Below are 26,395 nucleotides of genomic sequence, written 5' to 3' on the forward strand. Positions count from 1 at the left end.
TCATAACTTTACTAAATATTGTTTCTCTTATAATAGTTCACTATTAAATAAGTTTGATTTTTTTGAAACTATGTAGTCCTTTCCTATGTATTGTAAAACATAAGCGTTTGTCTCTGTTGCTTTTACAAATAAAAGCTGTGTCACCTCTGAAATCTCATCTGAAAAGTTGTTTCTTCTTAAAAAATAAGCATACCCAAGTTAGTTTTTGAATTAAAGAATCTGCAGCCTCAAATAGAACTTGATGCTTTTATTTTATGTATTTATTTCATGAGTTAGGGTTGTAGAAATTTTCTTAATATGGAATGATTCTTTCTCACAGTTGCTGCAGCCCAAGCCATAGCAGAAGAAAGAAGAAGCCAAAGTGGTGTTAGCCCTATTGCAGTCCAGACCTCAATAAACATAAAGGCAGCGACTAAACCAGGTATGATTGTTGGTCATTGTTCTTAATGAAGTATTGGGTTTACGGCGGGGGGGGGGGGTTAAAAAGAAGTTTGATGCTCTTTCCTTAGTAGAGATTAGAGCATGAAGTGCTTGTTTAGATGGTTCACAGATTCATTGAAGGTCTAGTTCTGATGACAGGCTTTTTGTTCTTGGTGCTCTCTGAGTTCAGCCGCTGAAGTTGCCTATCATTTCAGCAGGACATAACAATGAAGATAAATGCATTCTTCATGTTCTGGTTTGCTTACCAGTTCGCTTCTGGCTGAAATTCAAGTTTTTATACCTACAAAGACTCAGGCAGTCTTGGTTCTGCTTAGCCTGCAAAGTAGCTATCCTGCAGCACTTTGAATTTGTCATGATGCATAAACTATCTGTTCCCAGATGGAGTTTTCCTAGATTCCTGTATTTCTTGATCACGGGAATTAATATGTGCAGGAATAAGGATCAGAGTTGAATTTGGAATAAGTGTACGTTCTTACAACGTCTGATGTTTGCTCAGGCTTTCTTTTGACTGTACACAGTGGGCCTTTTCATCTTGTGCATACTTTCAGGTGCACATTAAAAAAGGATCGGTTGTAGTGAGGGAAGGGAAAGGGGAGGGTATTCTGCCTCTTCTTAGTTTTCCAGTTGAGATCTTTAATCTCTATATAAAATGTGCAGTGCTTTGGTGGTATGCATCTCTCAGGATGTTCCATAATCCTGTCAGTAGGAAAGACTTTACGACTACTTTATTTAGATATAAATGTTCAAAATTACTGACAATTACATGTCTTCAATTTTTCTTTTGACAGTGATAGACGGTTCCACTCTAAGAACAGAAGAAAGGCAAAGACTAGCCAGGGAGCGTAGAGAAGAGCGGGAAAAGCAACATGGTATTTTCTTGTTCCATTTGAAATATAATTTCTGAAAATCTTTGTGATAAAAGGATAACTCACTCTCTTACTCCTTGTTTAGTCACTTTTTTCAGCTTGCTGGAGACCACCAACCAGGTCTGCCCTTGGTCTTGCTTCAGAGACCATCTGTGAGCCTGAATGGAGAAAAATTAGAGTTGAGAGGAAAATATTACAGAGATTTTTGGCTTCTTGAAGCTGTATATTGCTTCTGTCCTTCCAGTTCTGAGGGACCACCAGGCAAATATAGCCAACTTCTTGTTGGAAGCCTCAGCAAAAACATTTCTGAAATGATAACCTTTATCTTAGAGCTTCCTGTAGCCCTGAAGACTGAGGTTTGGGAAACACTGATTCAGAGAAAACCAAAAAGGGCTTAGCTAGTTGAATGGCTTGATTGCCTTGAACACTGCTTCTCTTGTTTCCTAGCATGCTGAAAAGACTCGTGGATTTAAGTGTCAGCAATATATGCTTTATTTTAGCTAAGAATCTGAGACTTAGAGAAGAGTAAAACTCTTGCCCAGCTTTATGCTGTTTGTGATGTGAATCTCAGTTTATATATGTGAAGCAAGAGATGAAAGGGTCACGGTATGCCCTGCAGTCCTTGTTCTCAGTCTCCCAGCTGGTGAGGAGCAGTGTCTTACTGTGGCCTGCATGTCTGTGTTGCTTAATGTGTGATCAAAGACACACAGAACAGGAATGATTGTCTTATCCTAACATGAAGAGAGAACACGACTGGGATGTACGTAAATTCAGAAGTATTTTGGGGGCCATGTATGTAGATAATGCCAGTGCGTTGTTAATATAATTATCTGGTCTCTAAGCTCATTTCATCTGTCTAGCCACAGAAACTACCTCTACTGTGTATTCAGCTGCTAGATTTTTGTCAGAGGAGGTGAAGCTTCTTGTTAAACTCTGCGCAGCTGTATCTAGGTGGAGGCTGTGGAGAACAGTGACATAACTATTTTGTACTCAGACGCAGTATCTGCAGCGTTTTTCTGTGTTGTTGCCCAACACTTTACATCTTTTCCGTATATCTTTTATTCTAAAAAACTGAGAATTGCAACAGAAAATTCCACACTTTGATACTCAACTTACTACTTACTTATTAAGACTTCACTATTATGATGGCAAGGGAAGTGTTTATATACATATCCTGGCATTCCTGTCTAGACAGTGAAGTGAAATGGCAGAAAAGGTTCAAATTCATTGCCATCCTGGGGACAGAATTAGACATCTCTGTCATCATGTGAAGTGTCATCCAGCCCTGCTAGCTAATCTTGCTATGTGTTTTAGTTTGAAGGGATGATAATTTGGTTGGTAGTCTCTTGCCTGTAATCCATGTTGTAATATCAATGAATAGTTAAGTTTGATTTTAATTTTTTCTTAAAAATTTACAGCTGCCAAAGAGACACAAATCCTTGAAAAGGAGAGAAAAGCAAAACTTCAGTATGAAAAACAGTTAGAAGAAAGGCAGAGAAAGCTAAAAGAACAAAAGCAGAAAGAGGAACAACGGAGGGCAGCAGTAGAGGAAAAAAGAAAACAGAAGATAGAAGAGGAAAAGGTACTGTGTCTTGAAGTTCTGTAGTTTTATAGGAGCTCCTACATTATGTTCTTACCATGCTCTGAATGATGAAAAATAGAAAGTCATTGGAATGCTGTGTGTGTTGGAATGTGAAAACATTTTACACATCTGTACAGTGGGCACATGTCCTCCATCCCCATCCCTGGCCTAGTTTTAACTGTACCTGAGGAACTCTGGACTTTGGGAGCTGTGTTTGCTGTTTGGCTAGTGATTATTTTTCACATTCACAAAAAAAAAAAACAACAAAACACACTCTATATTCCTAAATATGTTGCTTCTTTTTGGTGCACTTAATAGATCCCATTTGTAAATTAGCATGGGTGACAGGTTTTAAACTTTTTTCAGCTCTATGTCTTGCTTTCTGGGAGCCCAGCTGTGGCCAAAGAGACAAACATTCTTTCAGTTCTCCCAAATTATAATTTGTTACTGTATGTTGTGCAATTGATGTTACCTGTGTACTTACCATTTACTGCTTTGCACTTTGTATCAGCTGTACTTAATTGACTGTCCCTTTGCCTTTGCTTTGATTGCACATGGACCAGCAGAGCAGTATTTAACTTGTGGAGCATGTTGCTGGCTTCATAGAAGCTGAAAACAGAAATAAATACATTACTGTGTGCCATCCCCTTTGACGAGTTGTTCTGCCAATGCATGTTAAATGTGTTGCAAGTTATGAAAGGGTTGATTTCCAGAAGCGGTGTGTCAGCACTAAAAGCATAACACACACATGCTTTCATAAGCTAGCTGTAAGAACTTGCTGTGGTCATTGATGAAGAGGATGTAAGCCTGGCTGGATGTCCCCTTGGAGTCCAGCTATTGTCATGCTGTTCTAAGAATAGATTTTGTGTGGTTTTTTTTTTGACTGGCAGTATTCTACACTGATGTTTTGTTATCTGTAATCAGCTTCTGGGTGTGTTCAGATGGATATTCCGTTTGAACTTCATGGAATAATTTACATTGCTGAAGAACAAGCAGAAATGTTTGGGGTGGGCCTTGACTGGAGTCCAGTGTGGTATTATCTCTTCAGGCAACTACTTTAAGCATCAAACATCCCTTATGCTTCAAGAGGTGCTGCCCCTAAGCCTACAGTATGTTTATTCATGAAATTTAGAGGACAATAGGTATGTTTTAAGTAGCCACTGTGGTGAGTGGTGAAGGGACTAGCCGATGAGTTTTCGATTGATGTTAACCTTGTCTTTTAATTGGTCCCTGGAGGAAGATGATCTTGTACATAGAGATACGTGAAGAATCAGGGAGGTAAGAAAATAGTGTGCACTTGACCTGTAAACCTTGCTTTCAACCAGAAAAGGAAAACAGATCTTGACTTTTGGACTCTCACACCTGAAAAAAATTGCTTCTAAAGAAGCTATCTTAAGGCAGTATTTGCCAGCAAGATATCATCTTCTCTTGTAATTTAGCAGATAGAAGTGCATCAAAAATACATAGTCTGCCACGTGCTTGTAGGGTTCTTTAGCCAAGTCTTATTTAGTTAATCGCCTTCCTTAGATAATGCAGAGGAAGAAACACAATAGCGAGCAATGTGGAAAAATAAGTGGTTCTCTGTCTAAGCCAGTCTTGAAGACAATTAGCAATGGCTACCGTTGAGATACCTGTCTTACAACAGTCACTCAATTATTCTGTACAGCTGTGCAACTGATTATGTTGATATCTTGAGTTGATAACTGATTTTCCGTTGTTTATACAGCGAAGTCTTTAACTCTGACTTTCAAGAATTACCACACTGCAAATACCTTCTCATCTACAGATTACATAAAGACTAGATGCTTAGGCATGTTAGGTAAACTCTAATTCAGCTTTGTTTAACAAGGGGTGGGGGGCAACAACTAAGCTTTATGTTCCAAAAAAAAAAAACAACACCATTTCGTTTTATCTTTTGTCAGTATATGGAATGCTGCTTTCCTTCCTTCCTTCCTTTCCTCCTTCCTTCCAAGTTTACTTTGCCTGTTTTACACTGTGACCGTGTCAGTCTGTGTTGTGAAATGGTGCTGAAAGAAGGTGAAAGTCTTACGTCCTCAGGAGGGAGGGACATTTGGATAATAAGTCCCCTTGGCATCTTACTGTAATGTATCGGCAGTAAATACTGCTTCAAGAGGTCGCTTGGGATATGACTGTTCCAGAAAAGAAATCTGTTGTTGACACGTGGATGGAAACCTGGCTGATCATGGAGAAGAAATGGTCTAGCATGATTACATTTTGTCTTTGTACACAATAGCTAAAGTTCCCACATTAGCAGTTCTTCGTCCTGGATACAGAAGACAGCATTGTTCGGTACTCCTCATCCTGTCAGCAGTGATCGCTCTAGTCTAGAGCTGATTAATCTTTTTTGCAGATTTTTTGCTTTCATATCTTGCTATATCTGGTTTCATTGTGTATCTGTTGATGTCAGTATCAGTTAATATTTGGATCAGTGTTCATATAGTTCTCTAACAAACAACCTTATACTTACTCTTGGTATTTTATAATGGAGAATGTCAAGCACCTCTTAGAAATAACTTGAGAATATAAATAGTATAAAGAATAAGCAATTATTTTTGCTCTGTTTGGGCTTCATCCCTATTTAGAAAATAAGTAGTACTGTTTACTGAATAGGAGGAAATCTGATGGCTATTTTAAGTAAAGAGTAAAATAGATTACCTGTGCTGTCACTCAATCTAATCATGTTTACAATTTTGAAACTGTTAATTGTCATTAACATTTTTGTGTGATAGTTTTTGCAACAAAATAAAACATTTTAAATCTTGCTGGAAAAAAAAAAGATCTGTATTTTGTCTTTAGCATAGCTGTGCTTTATAGTTACATAACTTCATAGTGGTGTTGTTTAATAATAGGAGCGATATGAAGCAGCTATGCATCGTACCTTGGAACGGAGTCAGCGACTGGAAACACGACAAAAGAGATGGTCCTGGGGAGGGTCTGTAACACCAGATTCGGAGAGCAAAACAGGTAAGTAATACCTTTTCTAGCATGGCTAATATTAAGTGTGAACACTGGCAGGTGTAGTACTATTCGTAGAGACCTGGGCATCTTTTCCTGTGTTGGATCTTGTAACAGGATCCACAGGTAGGTTTGGGGGAAAAGATTCCTGTCTGTACTTGTCCTGAAAGGGTGCACTGGGAGAGATCTTTTCATGTACTGCCCAGCTGGAAAGCCCCTGCCAATAAGTAACTTTAAATTAGTTATTGTCCAGGAATAAAGTAAAGCCAAAAACTCTTCGATTCGGCCTATCTTCTGAATTGTTGGAATTGTACTGAGTGTGTTTCGACTTTTGTTTTAGTAGTGTCTTTTACTGCCAGCTTGAATGTTAATTTTTAAGTGTTTGTTTAAAATGTTTGAATGTGCTTATGATAGAAATAATCATGATATCCAACTTACCCATTTTTTTTTGCTTGACTTACATTGTTTATTATTTGACCTTGTAACTTACAAACCTTCTTCTTCCACAGAGCAACAGACCACAGATGAAGTTGGAACTGGTGGTATTGATTTCTAAAATTTTCTTTTTCTTTTGTTTTACACTCACTACTAATCTTTTAAACTTGAGTTCTTGTTTCTCTAAAACTAAGAAAAACCATCTCCATGTAGATCTTCTCCTGGATCTTGGCCAGCTATGCAACAAATGTGATCCCTAAGTGGAAAGCAGTCCTCTACGTTTTTAACTATCCCTCCCAGCTAATTAAACTACAGCTTTAGTTGTGGCATCCTGAGGGAATTTTGAGGGAGAGGATATGTGCATTTGGGCTTTTAAAGATGACTAGATACAGCATGAGGGGAGAAGAAGAGAAATTCTTAGAGGATTGTATTTGAAAATAAATTAACTCAGTAGTCAGCTTTTTTTCAAAAATGGAAATTTTGAACCCTTTCATTGTTTCCTACTTTGCAAAAAGTGTGGGGTTGGTTTATTTTTTGTTTTGTGGTTTCTTTTTCTTTTTTTTAATGAGCAATTGAAAATACTTGTAAAATCAGATGATTTTTGCTAAAATTTTGTAAAAGGGAATGGGTCCTATGTGCAGTTTGATTCTTTTTCCACGTAGGGCTTCGCAAAACTAGATGTCTTATTGTCTAAATGTAATTCTATATATTTAACGTATTTTGATTGTAGTTCTGGTATTTGCCAGCATACAGAGTGAGCCATTCATAGAAACATTTTGAATCACTGATATATTTGTGAAGTCTGTATGTTTAATAAGTAAAATTATTTTGTGTAGGTAGTTTAAGACAACAGCTCTCAGCTGAGACCCAGCTAAATCTGAATTCTGAAAATCTGTGCATGCTCACAGCATTACTAATTCAACACAGCTGTCTTGCAATGCTGACAATATGAGAATTGAAAATGCAATGAAAGTCTGAGCGAGCATGATTTAACTACTGTGGCTTATTCTGGCAACACAGCAGAAGCATATGTATTTTATTTAAACTTCTCTCATCCCTTTCTCTGCATAGCATGAACCCCTAATTTTCTTCAAAATTAGCCACTTTTCACTGTATTGCTTTACCTGTTAAACATGTGTTCCTTAGATATATAAAAATTTTTATATATAATATCTATATATATTATCTATATATATTAAAGATATATAAATATATATAAATCCAGATAGCATATTCCACATTGCCAAAAGTCTTTGAACTTGAAACGTAGGATATCACATTTGTCATGGATATTTAGGAAAGCATTATTTTTTTCTCCTGAATTCTTTTCTGCCTTCTCTAATTTAAAAGCTAAACTTTATAACCAACATAAAGTAATGCCTTTGCTCTCTTCTAATTTATGTGAGGAAATGAGTCCTGTCTGTCCCTTTAATCATGAAGACTAGAATCACAGTACTGCTGAAGCATGTTACAAATAAACAGTCTTCCAACAAATGTGTTCCTAATGTGAAAATAAAGACTTAAGCTGTACCTTATGCTTCATGAAGTAGCAACAGGAAGGACATGTATGTTCTGCTACATTAGATCATTTGAATAACTTGGCACCAATTCTGAAAAAATTGACTGTAGAAGTAAACAAATAATGCAGTGTTTGACCAAGGCACTTTTATGCACACTGTTTTAAAATTCTGTTAGTCTTTAGATTGAGATTTCAAACATACAGCTGTCTTTCCTGGGCTGAACAATACGAAATCATGCTTGGATTAATTCTTTTCATATTTATTCCCGTTTCAGGATTGTCCCTGGCTTCTTAACTTTCTGGAGCTCATTGCTTAATAGTTGTTAAAAATCTACAAAAAACATATAGGATGCATAAATCCAGCCAGCTTTCGAAGAAAATAATCTTTATTTGATCCCTTTCACCTTATATTTATATAATTGCTGGAAAGAAAACAATTACTTTTAGAGTTTGGAATGAGCTCTGCTGCATTACATCACTGTGGCTGAGTAACGCACCTGCTCTGACAGCATGTCTAGAGCAAATTTCTATAGGGTATTTTTCCATCATCAATTTCTGTGGCAGATTTGGGCTTAAAGTCTCCATCTCCATTTCTTGAAATGAAAAACACTGCGGGGCAGATTTCAAATATTCTTTATTTTATGTGCTAGTCTTTCTTGTCTTTTGTGTTGCTGTGCAAAAAAAGTAAGAAATCAGTCATGTCCTTCCATGAACCAGCTATGCCAGCGGTAATATTTAGGAATGTTGACTGGTAAAGCAGTGTTTGTGGGTGATGGAGATAGCACGCTCTTGAAAGTAAACCCCATGTAACTGAACATTTCACCAGCCATCAGATGTATTATGTACAGAATGTGATTCATTGAGACTGCACCAAATACCCCGCTGATGGTCTGAAATTTAAAAATTGATGAAAGCCCTAGAGTCTAATGTTGCATTAATGACATTGCTGTCAGTGCTAAGATGAAACATGCAGGGTGTGGGTCTACCAAGAAAAATGGCAAGGCTGTGTAATAAAGCATCCCTGACAACAGAGCCATTATAAATGAGGGAGGTTTAGTGATGACTGCTAAGCAAAACTAGACATTCAGGTGCACTTGAAGTGGAGACTTGTGCTATTAGAATAGAAATTGGGTTGCAAGATTTTCCCCTTTCTAAATAGATTCCCTGTCCTTGTAGAAACTCAGAAGGATCTACAAAACAGATAATTTTATTTTGTTTAGCCTAATTTTATGCGACCCCAGGTAGGCAGTGCTCCAGCACCCTCTGTCTCTCAGTGAAACTTGGTTAGAAGCCAGGGTTGAGAGCTGTTCTCTCAGTGATATTTGTAAGATACCATGTTCCATAGCTCCTTTCCCCATTGCTAACCTTGATGCATGGTAATCATGTTCTTTCTTTGGCTTTGTTGCTAATTTGTTTTTCCATACCGTTAAAAACCAGATGTTTGGTACCACGTGAATTATGCTATACGCTTTTTCCAGTTCAAGTCCCTTGTTGCAAATAATTTAACTTTCCCATCAAAGTACAGAAATATTTACCTATGTTACCAGACGAACTTACTTGAGAAAATCATGTCTGTCTTCCAAAGTTGTTTTTTTTTTTTTTAATAGCGAACTGTCCAAAGCTTTGAGGTTTTCAGAAGCAATCTTGTGCTTGAGGTAGGGAAAAATATGAGGCCACCTGATCATGTATTTTCAAATGTATTGATCAAAAAAGCATTGAGTTCTAACAATTTTAGGCAATTAGTGCAAAGTAAACTTTTCTGGAAAAAGGTAAATTCAAATATCTGTATGAGTATGCTTTACCAATTTGATTTTTTTCAGTCAAGGTGTCAATTGTGTTTTTTTATCTGAACAGTCACGTATAGACTGTACATTTTTCTTTCGAGTCTTCTAGCAGCAGTTTCATCACTTGTCTCTACTAAACAGCACAGTTCACCTTCAGAACCTGTAAACTTGCTGAAAAAGAAGTATTTTGCATAGTGTAATTTTTCTCAAGGCAAGATTTAGTTTTCAGCCCTCTGGGTCTCGGTAGGTGATTGACTAAAGCTCATAATTCATGTAGGTGCTGAAGTCTTAATTTGAACAAAGAGAAATTATTTATATAAAGTATCTCCACGATGTTAGGCATTTGACTCTCGTGTGCTTAAATTAAGGCAGGAGCCTAGTGTTTTTTTGTTGTTGTTTGTTTGTTGTTTTTCAAATCAGCCACTAGAGGGGAGTGTTTCCCTTCGGAAAGACCCAAATACAAAAATCACAAGTTCCTGTTTTTTGTATATGAAACCTTGCAACGCTGTTTTAGTTATCAGAGTACTCAGGCTTCATTCACAAAATACCATTTTTGTTACATTAGGAAAGTATCATCTAAGCTCAGATTTTGTTTCTCAACTAGATTGACTAAACTCCCCTTTCTCTTACCCCATGGGGACTTGCCTTTTAATTCACTGTGACAAGAGCTTTCCATTTCTTTAGATTCAGCTTCAAAAGGTGTTTTTCACTTCACATGGATTCGCATTTGTTCCTTTGAGAGGGAGACCCTTAGCTCATGGTGTTTCAGGAAGTCTGGGTTGGATACATGAATCAAAAGTAGAGGTAGGGCTGTCCATAGGAATGCTTGTGCCCTGGCTCTTGCTGTAAGGAGCTGCTATAGCACACTAGCCAAAGGGAAAAGAAGCTGCCCCCTATGGTCAGTAGTGCTGCTTTTTCCTTTGGCGTGTCGTGTGCACTGATGTGTTCGCATTAATCATCTTTGCAGTCCAATATACCAGCACAATCAATTATTTGTGTTAGATGTACAGAACTTTTCATGTTTATTATGCTAGTCCATAATGCTTTGCATGAATTATCATTTTCTACTTATTGAGTTTCCATAGCAATAGATACATGCTTTTTCAAGGCTTTCATGCTCTGGAGTAGTGTTCATCCTGAAAGATCATTATTTGAAATTAAAAAGCAGGTCTTTATCTGGCTTGTGGTAAACTTAAAATTTTGCAGTGGGAGTTGCGATTTTGTGTGTGTGTATGTGTGTTTGTATACTCATATAGAAGAATTAATTAATGTCTCAGGGTGTAGTTGTTTCAGAAGAGTTGGAATGCTGGTTGGAAACATGAACTTAAGGAATAGCTTTTAGAAAAAAGAAATAGGAAATTTCTAAAATAAAGCAGCCCTTCAGAAATAATCAGAAATACGAATGCTTTCTTGACTTCCTTTGGGACTTGGTTTTATACTTCCAAAAGCGTTTGTTTTGTTTTGCTTTTCTTAACTAGTGAATGAATAACTGTTTTGACATACCTGAGCGGAAGTTACAAAGAAGGAAATTACTGTTATTCAGGTTTTTTGTTACTTTCTCTGTCTTGCCAATCTAGTAACAACACACAACCTCAGTAGCCTTTGTCTTTGTGTTAGGAGCAGAGAGTTTAAAAATAACTTGTTTGCATACACATGCTTAAAATCTATGCTTTATTGTACTAAAACTGAATGCCTTTCCTCTGCATGTTACAACTGGTGTTAATTGTATCAAGTACAATCAAAGGAAAACAAACAAACAACAACAACAAAAATAACACTTTTGTTTTTCATTAAACAAAACTTGAGATAGCTTTCAGGATGTAATACTTCCAAAGTTGTCTCCAAGGGAAATGTGAAAGGTTCTTCTGCAGGTATGAAGATGAATTCTAAAGTAACCACTTCTTTACACAGCCAGCAAGCGGTCCACCTCCACTGCAAACCTCAAACAAACGGAAGCTGTCATGAATAAACGTTTATCATCATCTGCAGCACTTTTAAATGCTTCTGATCGAAGTAAGTGTTTGTGTTCCTGCTGGTAGCAGGTATACTGCTTAACTGTTATTTGGGGAGGAGACATGAGGACAAATGATACTCCTCTTCCTCCCTTGATGTGTAATTCACTTCATATTTTGATCTCAAATGCATTTCATGCAATTTGTTAATCCAGCTTGACTGTTCAGGGCTTTGACCCAGTTGATGTGATCTCTATTAGAGGAGAAGAGTAACGGTAAAGATTACTGTCTTTTTTATTATTATTATTTTTATTTCTGTAATCATTTTACTAAAGTCAAATCTTGGTGAATGATTGATTCATAAATCATTTCCCATCATCTTTAGGGGGTTGCATGCCTTAAATCACATCCTAAAATTTCAGCAAACTAAAAATAGTACAAAAGTAAAGTTTAAATTTTGTTAGACAGCTTTAGTCATTTGTCTGTCTGTGGGGAGGAAAAAATCAGCTTAGTTTTGGCATCTTTCTTTTGTGCAGGTCCTGTACTCTATAGACACACTTTCTTTTTAATCTTAGAATTCTGCCTTAACCAAATGGAAGAGAATGCATAAAAAACTCTTGACACTTCTGGGAGTTTTTTGGATGGGAGGAGGTTGTTTTGACTGGTTTTAACAGAGATCTAGAGGGATGGGATAGATCTCTGTTTTTTTCATTCTGACAAGCTTAAACATTTCAGTCTTCTCTCTTCCTCCTCCCTTCTGCCCCATCCCAATATGTGTACACTACCTGTAGCAAGGAAATGTGAAACAGACCTTCCATAACGTAACGTCAAGGTTATTCTGTAAATCCTAATGATCTGCCTTTTCCAATTAAAAAGAAAATAATTATTTAATTAAAAAAAAAAAAGAATTGTACTAATCTACTTGTTGTTTAGAAAAGTAAAGATTTGTATTAGCACATATCAGCTTGTTTTAGCATGAGACTTCCTTGTGGGAATCTCTTCTGTGTTTCATAGGAGCCTGCCTGTAACCGAAATGTTTCTTCCCAAGGTAATGAAAAGTATTAATAAGCCAAGAGCTGTTTAATATGAAATCACGTTCAGTTAGGTCTACACTGAAGTGTTCTGTCAGTCTTACAACATTTGATCAAATTAGCTGTGCTAGAAAAATCTCTAACATGGACATGGCTAACAGTATTTTTGCTGGTTCAGGTTGGAAGGTGATACAGCAGAAAAACTTGTATTCATGCACTGTTTGCCTGGTAGGGGAATTGGTGAATATATCCATACTGGCATAGCTGCAGTCTCTCTGAGTCACTGGAGACTGCTTGTGATCTGAAGTGATATTTATGTATAATGTGTCTGCAGGGTTCAGCCCGGGTGTGAGTCAGAAACAGGGCTGTAGAGTAGAAATTAAGGACCTAACAAAGGAAGTCAGTAATTATCAGCTAATTGGGATTGCTTTCAAACTTACTGTCTACTATGAAATCCTTTGTGAATCTTTGTATGCATTGGAGAAGAAAATCTCAGGTGGTCTGAAATGGAAGAAATTTGGATAGGACTTGTGACCTCTTGGATTAGCTGGATGTAGAGGGTGACTTACTGACAGATTTAGATCACCACAGCAAGTTAGATCAATTCTGTGCTCCTGGTCTGGTGCTCAAGAAAAATGCCTGTTTGGTGAATGATGACTAAATTCAAATCACAGAGGAAAATATGGTCACAAAATTGACCAAATTGCTTCTGCCGTGTGTATGTGTCTGGGAAGGTGGAGGAGCAGAATGCATAAATGAGAGAAAGGAGCTTATTCCTGGATCAGTGGAGTATTTCTTCAGCTGTGTTAAGCTGTGTACACTTTGTTTCTGTCTCTTACTCATTCATAATGTGAGCAGAGGCCTTTTAAAATTATTTATTCAGAAAGGCCTACAAAGATGATCCGAGTAGCTCAAATGAGGTCTGTTAAGATTGGCATCATGTCTCTGTGATAAGCAATGTACGGGAGTTTAAGATATGCATATATGGAGTGATTCTTCCCTATTCCAATTTTCCTGCTTCTGAAGGATCTGTACTAGGAAGTGACTTAATTGCAATTCTGTGTATTAGGGAAGTGGGGCTGGTGTTGGAGGGGACCTTTTAGGCTTTTCAACAAAATTAATCCGTGCGCTTTCACTTCCAGGTACCACAAAGCGAAGTGCCTCATTAAACAGGCTGAATAACAAAGTTCCTCTACATTCTCAGCAGTCAGCACTCAAAGGTTCACAGGTGGAACAGAAAGGTGCTAGAAACAAGTTCATTTTGAGAACTGGGAGACGGTAGATGGGGTATTTGATATCAACTTTAAACCATGTCCCAGTTTCATTATCTGGGTTTTTACTCATGCGTTCACTGCTGTAGCTGTGGTCTGTGCACTGTGGCATAAATATTGTTATGCCCATTCCAGTGCCAGATATTAGGTGATTTCTTATAAACCAGACTTACTCCTCTGAAAAGTGTGGGGGGAGGCGGGGGGCAGAATAGACAAATGCTAGCCAAACCGTTTCACTTACAAGAAACTGCTGGTTCATAATGATAGATCAGTGTTTTTAGCTGATTTCTTGGCAAAAGCAAAGCATGAGAATGACAATTTAGAAAATCATATATATATAAATACTATGTTAAAAATAATCTTCCTTACGCTTGGTCTCCAGGAGGAACAGAAAAGAAGAGGAGCACATCTTTGAATAGAATGAGTAGTAAACCCCATTCCTCTCCTGAACTAGAAAAAGTGAAAAAGGAAGAAAAAACAGGTGGTTGTTCCATAAAGCTGAATATTTCGTTTAAAAAACATTCACAGTAAAGTTTGGATAGGCTTACTTTCACTAGTTTCCTTTGGTTGTTAAATCTCTAGGACTTTTTAAGGGCTTTTTAGTTATCCAGTGGTAAAGATAAAACTGTAAATAGTAAAGATTGAATTTCTAACTTGGGGCAGACAAAAAAATGCTGTAAGAAGGATATGACTTTGTTAGATTGTGCTCTAAGTAGATTGCAGAAAGTCTCTGCTCAGGAGAGAGAGAGGTGTATTTGAAAGCTGGTAGGGTTAAGTGTAAGATACGGTAAAAATGTTAGTGATGTTTTCACTTCTTAGTTAAATGTTACTTTTGCTTTCTAAGCTCTCTTTCACTATTCAGTTTAATAGCAACTTCTCCGGTCCTGCTGCTGGTCTAAACTTTCTGCATGCGAATGATGAGGGAAACCTGCTTTCACTTCAGTCTCCTTTGTTCTGTGTATTTCCCACTAGGTTACAAATATCTTTTTTCTCTAGGGACTCTTTCTAAAGCAGAAGACTAGCAACTTTTCTAACTCTTTTTTTCCCTTTAACAATTCTGAAACTTTCCTTTTTAGCAGCTGTTGCCAACAGTGGGAAAAAACATTCTTTTTCAGAATCTTTCCTGTTTGAGAGAATGATGAGTGCTGTCCATTTGTCTGTGCAAATGACGCCTGATGATAACCATTCACTTTGGCTTGAAAGCCTTCTGTTTATGTCAGAATAACCTTTCTTGCAATCTAGAGTGTATAGCTCTGAAGAGCTGGGTCAAAAACTTTTCATATTTTGACTGACTTCAGCCCTGTTGTATGCATCTGTCTCTATGTATTAAATTGATTGGTATTAAGCAAGCCGAGGACAAGTGCAGCATAAGAGATTGCAGTGTTTATTCTTTCTGGATTCATCTTTTTTGGATTTCTCTCTCCATGACTTCAGTGTTTTTCATCTAAAACTGCTATGATTTGCAACAGTGCTCACAAACCTCCTTTGCTTTGTACTGCTTGTCTTTTTCATTATATGATTTCATGTTGGATCCTTTTTGATTTGTTCCCATCATTTAGCTCGCCGCTCCCAGGTCAGTCCTCTGGACAGTAGCGTTATCAGTCGCCTCCTCGCCCCTACACAGGCATCCTTAGCTAGGAGTAAAAGTGCTGCTACATTATCGGCTGATGGACAGGATCCCTCAGGTAACAGGAGGGCAGCAAAGTGAAAGTTTTTTGCAGTCATTCTTCAAGCAAGAACTTAACATGATAGTTGCTAACTGCTGTGTTTCAGTCTGAATCAGACAATTAATGTATGGTTATGTATAATATTTCTTATCCAATATTTTCTTTGGTCAGTGACAACCGATTCGTATGCTATGTTGCATGTTTATTTAGTAAAACCAGAGAAAAACACTGGCTTTTAAAACTTAAACAGTGCCAGTTTACTTGGTTTGTGGAGTTTCTGATACTTGTTTTGTTTTTTCCTTTTTTTGTTTTTTAACTGACTTGGGGATCTGCATTTGGGTGTATACTCAAATGAATCTGAGAAATACTAGTCAGAGAGCAGTGCTAGAAAATTAACAAAAGGGAAGAATAAATATATATATCATTTCAAAGGAGGCTGAAAGAAGTAAGTTCAAGGCCTAAATTTCTTTAGGGGGAGAAACTCTTGTACAAACATGGCAAAGGGGTTGTCTTAACATAAGTGCAGGAGCCCTGAGCTGGCTCCACTCAGGACGACTAGGAGTAGTGGCATAGCAGAAAGAGAACATAGTGGAGAAACCCTGTCTGGCCCAAGTAATTTTACACTGCTCCAGACAGCTGGGAAGCTCACACAGTGGCTCAGCTTAGTACTAGCAAAAGAATCTCTACATCGTGTTCTGTTGCAAGGAAGGCCTAGCTGCATTCTACATGTCTTACAATTATTACTGGTGTTAAGTATGCCCCAGTAAATATTTGTGTGGAACCAATGTGGAGTCCTTTCTCCTCTCTTACCTTGTAACTTGCATTCCCAGTTTTGCTCATTTCCTTAGTATATTCTTCCATCCTTTTTTTTTTTTTAATCTTATGCCACTTAACTTGGTCCTTGTTAATGGCAACATTTCTGCACTGCTCCCCTTGTGTAATAATCAGGTTTTTGGTTCATAGTCAGTGGTCATGTTTTTGCGCAGCTATCTATGTGCCACTTTTACCATGAATATTTCAGATCATGTCATGTGGGGAAATACCATCTTTTTCACCATTACTGACAGCATGTGACTTATTCACTATTGCTGAATTAAAGATAACTTTTACATTCTTATCAGTTTACTTAGAAGTACTTTCTTCTTTTTGGTAGAAACCTACCTGTGCTTTAGCACAAACTAAGCACAAACAGAATGCAATTCTCCTTCCACAAATGCTGCAAATATAAAAATAAAATGTATTTTCCATAAAGTTACAAAATTAAGTGCTGGCATCTGTCACAATTAGTTCATACTCTAGAAAAATCACTTGTCTAATTTCAGAAGTAGATTTTTACATATATGTATGCTTGTCCATCTATGATTATTTTAGTAAAAGAAGTAATTAGAAGATATAATTTCTTTCAATATTGTATTATTTGTGAAGAGATTGACACCTAAGATAGAAAAGCTATTTTAGTTTAACAGTTGCCTCTTCTCTCTTATATGTTTATTTTACGCCACTTAAATTTGATTTGTTAACGTGGATAAAGGGTGCACATATATAGTAATAAAGGGGTCAGAGAGGCAAAGCAGAATAAAATACTGTTGCATAAATGCTTATTTCACAAGAAAAGTTTGTGAAGTAATGCTCAGATTCCTAAGGTAATGCTGCTTTGTAAGTACGTTGTGAAAAGAAGGAAGTTTTCCTCCATGAGTATGGGGGGAATGTACTTAAAATTTGAATGAAGAACTTGTAAAGAATCATGCTAAGCCATTAAAACTGTTCTGAAGTATTTGTGATGAGATGCATCTTGACTGAAATGAAAGTAATACTGGTGTATTGCAAATTTAGGCAATGTTTGGAAAAGCATTTTATTTTTATCTACTTCAGACTCTGCTTTCAGAATGGTTTTATTCTTAGTGCTGTTGCTTCCAAAGTACTAATCGTGTGGTGGTGGTGTCTGTGTCCATGACCCATTGCAATGTGCACTTCCTGTGATGTTTCTCTGTATGGTTTCTAACACACGCAATCTTTCTTTCTCTCTTTTTCCCTCTTTTCTCCTATTCTTATGCTGTGCACTTGGTTCTTGTTTTGTCTTGTCAAATTCCTAACTTTTATAGAATCTCACCTCTGTCCTCGTTCAGCTTCAGCCAGTTCCATCAGTTCCCCAGTCCCAACTCCTAAAGTGCCCGTGCGCAGTCGTAGCATCGACAGATTGAAGCCCTCTGTACCTTCATCTGATGCAAGTTCACCAGATTCAACCCAGGTTTGTTGAAAATCCACAGGAATTAGGTTTGTATTAATCCAGGGGTTTGGAACAGCTCAGGTTTTGTCTGCTTTGTTATTGAGATGTTTGATAGTGTGTGCTTCAAAAACATAGTATTGAAATTGAATTGGAATTTTATGGTCCTTGGTCTCTCTGGTATCTTAATGGCAAGCTGTTTTCTTCTTATGGTTCCTAAAGTTTCATTTAGGTAACATACTGATTGGGTCTGTATTTTGGAACGTAAAGGAAATGTAAAGTACATGTTTTTGAGGAGTTGTATGTTTGTTGTGGTAGCAGCTACTCTGTCTTTAATGTATCCTGGAGTGAGCATTATTTTATTCTTACATATCTTCTTAGAAATCAGAGATGGAAAAACCATCCCCAGGTTCTGGGTTAAGACGCCCTCCCTCACCATCTGTGTCTGCCCGTAGAAGATCCCCTTCTCCTGCTAATTTGGTGAAGCGTCCTCCATCACCTTCTACAGTTAGGTATGTGTCCTGGTTAAATAGTTTATTCAGAACAAAATGAAGGCTGCTTCCTGTCTCAAAGAAAGCTGTGCTGTTAGAATTCAGATGACCTATGCTACACCGTGTTGATATACACCAGGATTTCACTTGTGGTCTGATTTCTCTTTCTTTGCACATTGAGGAATGCAGCACTTACTTAAGCCTTTGTCTCCTTTGTGCAGACAAAATACTCCTGTTTTTTTGTACGATCTTTGCACTGAAACCAATAGGAAGCGTGCAAGCTTCTGAATAAGTCAGTCTACCTGTATTACGGTAGGAATTCCTTAGACTGGAATCACAAGGTTTATCCTTGACATGGAGTAAAAGCAGAACTGGTCTAAAAGACCTGTTTGGATGTTAGCCCATGAGTAGGGAGCCCAGGTGCCCAGGGTATTTCAGAATCCTCTGTTTAAGGTTTATGAGGAAGGCAACAGTATTTGTGTACGTATGTATTTTTAAAAGCAAGGTACATAATACAAACTAACTGAATAACAAGGTACATAATACAAAGTAGACCACTGTCCTCTGTTGTGTATTTGAGGTTTTTGCTGTTATCCCTGAAAAATATTCTTTACTTCAGCAGACAAAAGACTCGCCCACCTTCACCTAGTATATCAAAACAAAGGCCACCATCTCCTACTCCAGTCTCTAAACCAGCACCCATCCAACGTCCGCCTCTCACACCAGGTGTTATAAACATTACCAAAAAGAAAAGTGAAGCAGAGAGCAAACCAAAGGAAAAGAGCACAGAAGGAATGGGACAAGAGCAAGGTGCTTCACCAGCCTTGGACAGGGATGCAGTAGCAGCTAGCACAAAGACCAAAGAAGGTGAGTGCGTCTCCATGACTGAGACTCTTACTGAAGACATCTCCAGCATATATTAGAACTGATGAAATAATTCATTCATGAGGCAGACCACTGGAGATTAGGATGCTATAAGGTGGAAGCTGTGATTACTTATATAGTGATTACATGATTACTTATATAGTAGTTTTATGTGGTAGTGGATTTTAGTGCAATAGTCAGTTTATTCAACTTGGTGATTGAAGACTTAAGTCAGGAGCTTTCAATATTACTGCTTATAGTATAACTTTAAGAAAAATAGAAATCCTGTTCGCCTGCTGGACTTCAGGTATAATAGTTGAGAGATCTGTTAGCTTGAGGCTGGCAAAGTCAGTATTTAAACTATACAAAGGTCTTTCAATCCATTCAATAGTTCTTCTAATTGCTTGTGTAGAAACTTGCTTGTGGGAAGAAATCAACTATTGGTGCATCTCTGAGAGCCAGTTCTCACATAGCTAGAAGGCTGCCTCACTCTGGATTCCAGTGAACATGCTGCCTCAGGGAAAAAGTGGTCAGTGAATGTATCACGCTGAGAAATTACTGTGGTAGATTAAGGAGAGCCGTATACTGGATAAACAATTAGTCTCCTAGTCCTTTTCATTGTGCCAAGTAAGCACAGCCTCTGTCCCTCTTACTGGAAGAACACCATGTGCCATCTCCAGAACAGAGTCTGGGAGAGCCTTCTGATGAGGTCTTGCAGGCATTACTCTGTGGAGAAGGACTTAGGGGAGACTTATGAGGAAAAGGTGGGATCTCTGGAGTTTAAACTACAGCCAATGGGCAGTACTGAGGGTGAAAATCCTTCAGAAATAAGGTAAGTGGGAACATATGCTTGCTGCACGTTACTGCATGTACAGTTCCTGTTGTGCATTCCTCAGCTGCTACAGTTATCTGTGATTTTTGAGACACTTCCTGACACTACTTGATGTTGGACGTGAAATACTCTTAGTCACCTGTAGAACTCATTTATGGTACGGTTCTTTGAGCATATGTTCCTGTAGAAGGAAGCTCAGATATTGTAGTCAAATGTCAATGTTACTATGAGTTGCATATGCGTCTTCAGTGTCACGTCATCCATCTTTGCAGTCAGAATGTCCATCTCTCGATGCACACTGTGATAAATGTCTTGCATGCCTCAGAGAGGGCATAATCAATTGTCATCGGTGTCAGCAGTTGGTTGAAACCTCTATAACATGTCCTATTCCTGTATCTTCCAGCTGTTCTGGAACAAGAACGCCTGTCCTTGTTCCTTGGATGCTCCACCTCTCTCCTGTCTGCACTGACTTCTGGAGCTGTATTAGCCCAGTTTATCCGTTTCCATTTTATTTTATTGCTAATCTCCAAGCTAGCTATCTTTGTAGTGGTTCGTAATGGGGCTGGGTGAAGCTCTTCATCTTTGGCACATATGAGGAAATTGTGGCCATGTTCTTGAACCTAGATACGATTTGGTTTATCTTTTTCAATGTTTTGGTACAATGCAATATTGCTGAGAGAGGCAAAATCTTTGCTCTTATAAAAAAAAAAAAGTTGCTTTCACTTTTCACAGTGTGTGCAATAGATAATGAAGAAAAGGAACTAATAATGGACATCTGTGTAGACAGTTTACCTTGTGGGTTGGTGCAATACCATATTCCAGGCAGCTTCTGAAATCAAAGCACACCAATGGCATACGACAAATCAGTCTCCAGGTCTCGTAGATTCAACCTAATTTCAGCTTTGTGTACTTCTGTCTTCATACCAACTCTTCGCCCTCAAACTAAGCTTGATTGCCTGTTGCTGACAGACGGCAATCAAGTCTTTGTCTTGCTCTTTGTGTCTTCATACTAAAATACACTGTTCTGCAGTAAAGCACTTTTTTATTTTTCAGTGACTCGGAGCAGTTGTCATTTCTGGCAGCAGCCTTTCGCAGCTTCTTTGAGAGTTAAAAGGCTCGTTTCAACTTTAAGCATAAGTGCTCCTTCATGAGCTCTCACCTTATGCGTGATGATAGGTAATAAACTATCATGGAGCCTCGCTTCTTTTCTAAGTAGTGAAGGCTTTGGAATATGATTCCTAGATTAACTGTGAATACATGACTTGCCTTGAAATGATCTGGAATCCTCCGTGTCTCCAACTAATAGTGCAACACAAACACATTTGTGCTCTTGCTGTCAGGCTAGAAAATAACAGTCCGGTAATGAACTGACACCAGTTTCTCCTCACATAGTAGATCTGTGTAGTATTCTTTCCACCTTGTTAAAAAAAAATAAAATAAAAAAAATCCTGATTAATGGGAGAAGAGGAGGAGATTCAACTTCCACCTCTTCTTAAGTTACAGATTTTCTGCGTCCTTTCTACTCAGCTGCCAGGATAATACTGCTGGAGAGGAACTACTTAGAGCAGTCCGTATTCCTAATGGCTGCAAGAGTCTTAAAAGCACCTCTTTGCTCTTAAACCACAGGCTAGAACTAAGTAAGACCGACAGATCAGCTATTAGTCCTTTAGATGCGTTTTACAAATGTTCTGAGACATCTCTCCTACCTGTTTCCCTCTTCACCTTTCTGTCATGAAAATGTCCTTTGAGAAGAAGACAGTTCTTACCAATAATGATAGTTGGGAGTACAATGAAAATGGAGCTGAGGAGCTGAGTATAAAACTCTGGAATAGTATTCTTAAGGCATGTTAGCCATCATGTTGGGAAGTCCCATGTCCAGCCCTATGGAAACAGACTACAAAGGGCACATGGGCATGAAAGCACTATTGAAGTAACCGTATGGAAAGTGTCAGTAAAGTTTCAGCAGTAAAAATGCAATAGAAAGATCTTTCATAGACTTGAGGTCTCCTACACTTTGTTTTTATGCCCCCCCCGCCCCGTTCTTTCCATATCTGTGGTATTCTGAATATTTTTTGACTAATTCTATCATTTTTGATACCAGGTATTCATAGTATTTCAAGCTATTATTACCATGTTATAATCCTAAAACCTACACCTGAAAAGCCTAAAGCCTTTAGGCTTCCTGCTGAGAATTAATTTATCTGTTTTAGGTTCAGTTTTGATGGGGGAAAGAGTTAAATCTGACAGTAAATGTCAACCAATTTTGATATCATTGAGATTCCTGTAGCGTTGAAATAGGGCTGCTGTGCTGGTTGCTGTGCAAGTGCGTAATGGAAGATGGCCTTTGATGTAAAAAGTGTCTAGTTTAAACTGGCAAGACACTTGAGTGGTAGAGAAGAAGAGAGGCATTTTGATTTTCTTTAGGGTTGTATACTGGCAACACTAAATAAACCTCCCCCCCTTTAAATGAAAAATTTGCGGAATATAGAAAGAAGAACACTTAGTTCATGCAAGTCTTGAGTAGGCAGATTCTGCTAATATTTCTCACAACTGCAAGGAGCCAATCTTTCATACTTGAGGAGGAGGTGGAGGAGGTTCCCTTTTGGCTGAGCTTAGATTTAGAAGCATCGTGGTTGGATTCTTGTTTGTACCGATATAACTTTATTTTTGCCCGGATAAGATGCAATGTGCATTCTGGGGAGGTGCTTCAGTTTCAGCATTGGGTAAACCTAACTATCAGAAAACTCTTCTGTGACTGCCCTCTGTCAGTGCTGTAATCCTTTTCCTGGGACTGCAAGAACAATTTTTATGCACAAAGTACTACTATGATTCAGCAATTAAGAGTGTACTCAGTGAATTGTGTCCTATAGCTGCAGGTAGTGATTACGTGTCCACAGGATTTAAACAGATTTTCAGGTATTAAAGTGCCTAATGATGGCATATGTTTTGAATGATTTGTCTTTAGGTTGGAAGCAAAATAATGGATAAAACCCTGATGTCAGTGTTCATTAAAATTAACTTGGCTTGAAGGCTTTCTGAAACTTAAGCAGACATATATGTGCTAATTTGTGAGATATTAAAAAGAAGAAAGACACATCTGACCAATGTTATGGTTCTGTTGCTCTACTGACACCAAGAGTGAATATTCAGATGACCTCTAGTTATGGTAGAACAGTACTATTTTTAGAGAGTGGGAATAACTGATAAAAATTATAGTTCTTTCAATATATATTGAGAGCACCTGGGTGGCAAGGGATTACTTTTTTTAATGTTAATTTATAATAGTATCTCTGAGGTTCAGACATTATAACACCAGGCAGGGTGAACAAACAAAAACTGCAGAGCTATATAAATATCTACTAACCTGGTGGTTGGAGCTGTTTTGATCTCTATGTAAACTGGAGAAGGATATGTTGCTAAAATATGATATTGCTGAAGTCATTAGTATGTGCCTTCAATGCCAAATTAAATGGGTGATTATTTGCATCCAAAGATACCCTATAAATATAAAGGCGTTAATGTTATTCATTTTTAAATTTCTCTTGTTTCATATTTCCTTTTTATAATCACAGATGTGCATTCAGTTTTATTAGAAGGAAGTTAAATGTGTTTCCTGAAGCAGTATTTCTTCAGTTTTCTTTTAAGTGTTTCTAATTGTATTAGAATGAAAATATCTTTTTTAGAAATATGTTTTTAAGTTCCATGGTAACTGGAGAATACCATTAAACTGTATTGTCTGAAATATGGCTGGAACGCTGTAGTTGAAATGATTTGTTATCTCAGTGTTAGTGAGATATTGGTGCGCTGCCGCTTTCTCTTTAGGACTGCCCTTTGGCTCTTGTGGGCCTCTATACACAGAGTATACTTACTGAGTGATGAGTGCTGGTCTAAAAGTGAGTGGGTTGGTTGGCCAAGAAAAAAAATCTCACAGTTATAATGTCTTAATTTTAAGTTGCTAGGTCTTTTTAACAGTAATTTCTTTAAAACTTTGCAGAATCAGGTAGCAAAACAGTAGCAGGGACCACCACAGCTGAAGAAGCTGCTAAAATCTTGGCAGAGAAACGACGTCTGGCACGAGAGCAAAGAGAGCGTGAAGACCAAGAAAGAATTCAGAGAGAGGAAGAGGAAAGGTAATAGTTCAGGAGAAGGAAATGTTTTCTTTGGTGGGTGTGGTTGAAATGGACACTTCAGTTGTACATTTTCCTAAGCATTAAATTTGAGGTAGGACAAATTGCTGTGTATATCATTAATCTATACCTCAGTATATATGTAATGCATAGTCACAGTGCAAATCACTGCTTCCTTTTCCTATCAGTCACCAGTACTGCTTTTACGTCAAATCTAGAATGTGTTTTTTACGCCATTTATATTTGTTTTGTTGTCTTGAAATAATCAGCCTCTCTGTATGAAACTTTCCTTTGATGAACTCAGGAAGTGAGTACATTAAATCTCATTTTAGTGATCCTAAATCTGGATCAGAAATGTAGTAGCCAAATAATTCAAAGCAATAAATCAGTATACATTTGGTTCATCACAAAGAAGTTGTTAACAATTTTGTGCTGACTAACTTTACTCCAGGTCATGGAGTAAAGTCTGAGTAAAGTCCTGTCTGAGCTTCTCTGAACACTATGGAATATCAGATTTTGTCTGTTTTCTGCTCATGGGTATAAAGCTGTCATGAACTTTAATAGAGTCTGCTGCAGATCAGAAATACATCATGCCCTTACTGTATTAGATCTGATGTGTACATCTGCATGATCTGGCAGTGAAACACCTAGTATATCTCTGGAACTAGGACTATAGAAGAAAAAGTGTTTTAGAAAATCTGACTAAATTTGTTTGACAGCGATTGAGAGCTTCATTCATGTTTTGGATGCAGGTGGTATTTATTAAATAGTTGTCTCTTAATCCAGTTCTCAATCAAACATTCCATTATTGGAACAGGTGGCTTTAGACTTGTTGTAATCAGCAAAGAACATTTAAGTGTATAGATAGTTTCTTTGAAGTTATTCTGCTTTTTCCTTTGACCGCTCTGGGTGGTGGCATTTGTAATTCCACACCAGAAAGTATCATTATGCAATTATTCTATGGCTGACTAACTTAAAACTTTCTTGCTTTCCTAGTCTGTCTCACATGCATGCACACTCTTAAAGAACGAAATGCCCAGTCAGTAATCTGTATCTTGGAAACACTAGAATCAGAGAAGAAGAAATGGCCAAGAGAGCAGTTGAAGAAAAAGCACGACGGGAAGAGGAGCTCCGCAAACAGGAGGAAGAGAAGAGAGCGGCTTATGAAGAACAGCAAAGACAAGCTGAAGAGGAAAGAATCCGTCGAGAACAAGAAGAGCAGGAAAAACTTGCAGAGCTTCAACACCAGGTCTGTTTATTTGTACGCTTCCAAATGTGTTCCTTGTACAAAGCTGCTGGTGTGTTTTTGAGGGGGTTGTCTTTCATTTTCTTTCATAGAACAGTTTTGACAAATCTCTGTGAGGAATGATGTAAAGCAGAGTCCATCTTGTCCGTGACAGGAGATTGGTTTAAAGAATATCTTGCAGTTCTTCCTTGCCCTAGTGTATGTGTTTTCTTTCAACATTTGATGAATTCAGGTGTGGGACAGAGGCAGATATTTTGGAAGTTTTCAAAATTTTTTTTTAGCCATCTGGGATGTTACTTTGCACACACAAAAGTATTTGTACTGAGACCACTTTACCACTGTATTGCTGTGGATTATAAGAAAATGGTCTGATTGGAAAGTCATCCAGCCTCCTCTGATTCCAGATGAGCAAAAAGAAAGATTGGTAGTGTTTCCAAGTCTGCTTTTCCAGTTGCTAGATAGTCTTCCACAGCTAATATATGTGTACCTTTCCAAAGGCGTCTTTCTAAGTGAAGGAAACTGTTTTGAAGAAAGTGGACTTTCTTTAAATGAGATTAATTTTGAAAATCAAAGCAGCTTTACAATGAAGTGATTTGTGTTTAAAGAGTTGTATCTTATGGACAGCATTGAAATGTGTCTGAACATTTCTTTAAAAGCTTGCTTAAGTGTAGTTAACACTTAAGTAATTGTCATATGCTTTTATTTTCTTTCCAGTCTTAGTGGAAAAGATTTTCCAGTGTAGAAGGAACAGACGATGCTCAGCACAGAGTATCTTGCAGAGTATACCTGACTGCCAAGATTTTTAAATTAACCTTGCAACATACAGAATTCAGTTGCTGTCCTGTTACTTCATAAATTATCCTTCTTAGAAAAACTTCATCCTGAAGTATAGTTTGAACTCTGACTAGCTAAACAACATCCAGAACATTTGCATAATCGTAATAAAGAAGTGCATACTATTTTTCTTTTCAAGTCAGTTTTTAAATGTCATAGTAGTATAAATTTTGTTTCAGTAACTGTATCATTGGCATTTAGCTGCAATGCATGGTACTATTAAATAGCTATTGTCTGCTATTCCTGTCTATCT

The 26,395-nt window shown here is 37.7% G+C and overlaps 1 protein-coding gene across 3 annotated transcripts in view; it reads left to right on the top strand.

Moving 5' to 3' along the window:
- The window catches only part of MAP7D3 (MAP7 domain containing 3), a 49,548-nt gene that overhangs the window by 13,474 nt on the left and 9,679 nt on the right, over positions 1–26,395 (top strand). For 2 of the 3 annotated variants that reach the window (XM_040571844.1, XM_040571846.1), the window contains exons 2-15: positions 320–421; positions 1,230–1,310; positions 2,726–2,889; positions 5,760–5,874; positions 6,375–6,407; positions 11,515–11,616; positions 13,729–13,827; positions 14,240–14,338; positions 15,417–15,542; positions 17,627–17,772; positions 18,130–18,260; positions 18,862–19,106; positions 23,930–24,065; positions 25,131–25,311. In XM_040571844.1, coding sequence (XP_040427778.1) covers positions 320–421; positions 1,230–1,310; positions 2,726–2,889; positions 5,760–5,874; positions 6,375–6,407; positions 11,515–11,616; positions 13,729–13,827; positions 14,240–14,338; positions 15,417–15,542; positions 17,627–17,772; positions 18,130–18,260; positions 18,862–19,106; positions 23,930–24,065; positions 25,131–25,311 — 1,760 coding nt within the window. Of the gene's footprint in view, positions 1–319; positions 422–1,229; positions 1,311–2,725; positions 2,890–5,759; positions 5,875–6,374; positions 6,408–11,514; positions 11,617–13,728; positions 13,828–14,239; positions 14,339–15,416; positions 15,543–17,626; positions 17,773–18,129; positions 18,261–18,858; positions 19,107–23,929; positions 24,066–25,130; positions 25,312–26,395 lie in introns of all 3 variants that reach the window. The other variant, XM_040571845.1, reaches the window with a different exon arrangement.

This window comes from Cygnus olor, chromosome 13 (genome assembly GCF_009769625.2).
Source record: "Cygnus olor isolate bCygOlo1 chromosome 13, bCygOlo1.pri.v2, whole genome shotgun sequence".
Lineage (NCBI taxonomy): Eukaryota > Metazoa > Chordata > Aves > Anseriformes > Anatidae > Cygnus > Cygnus olor.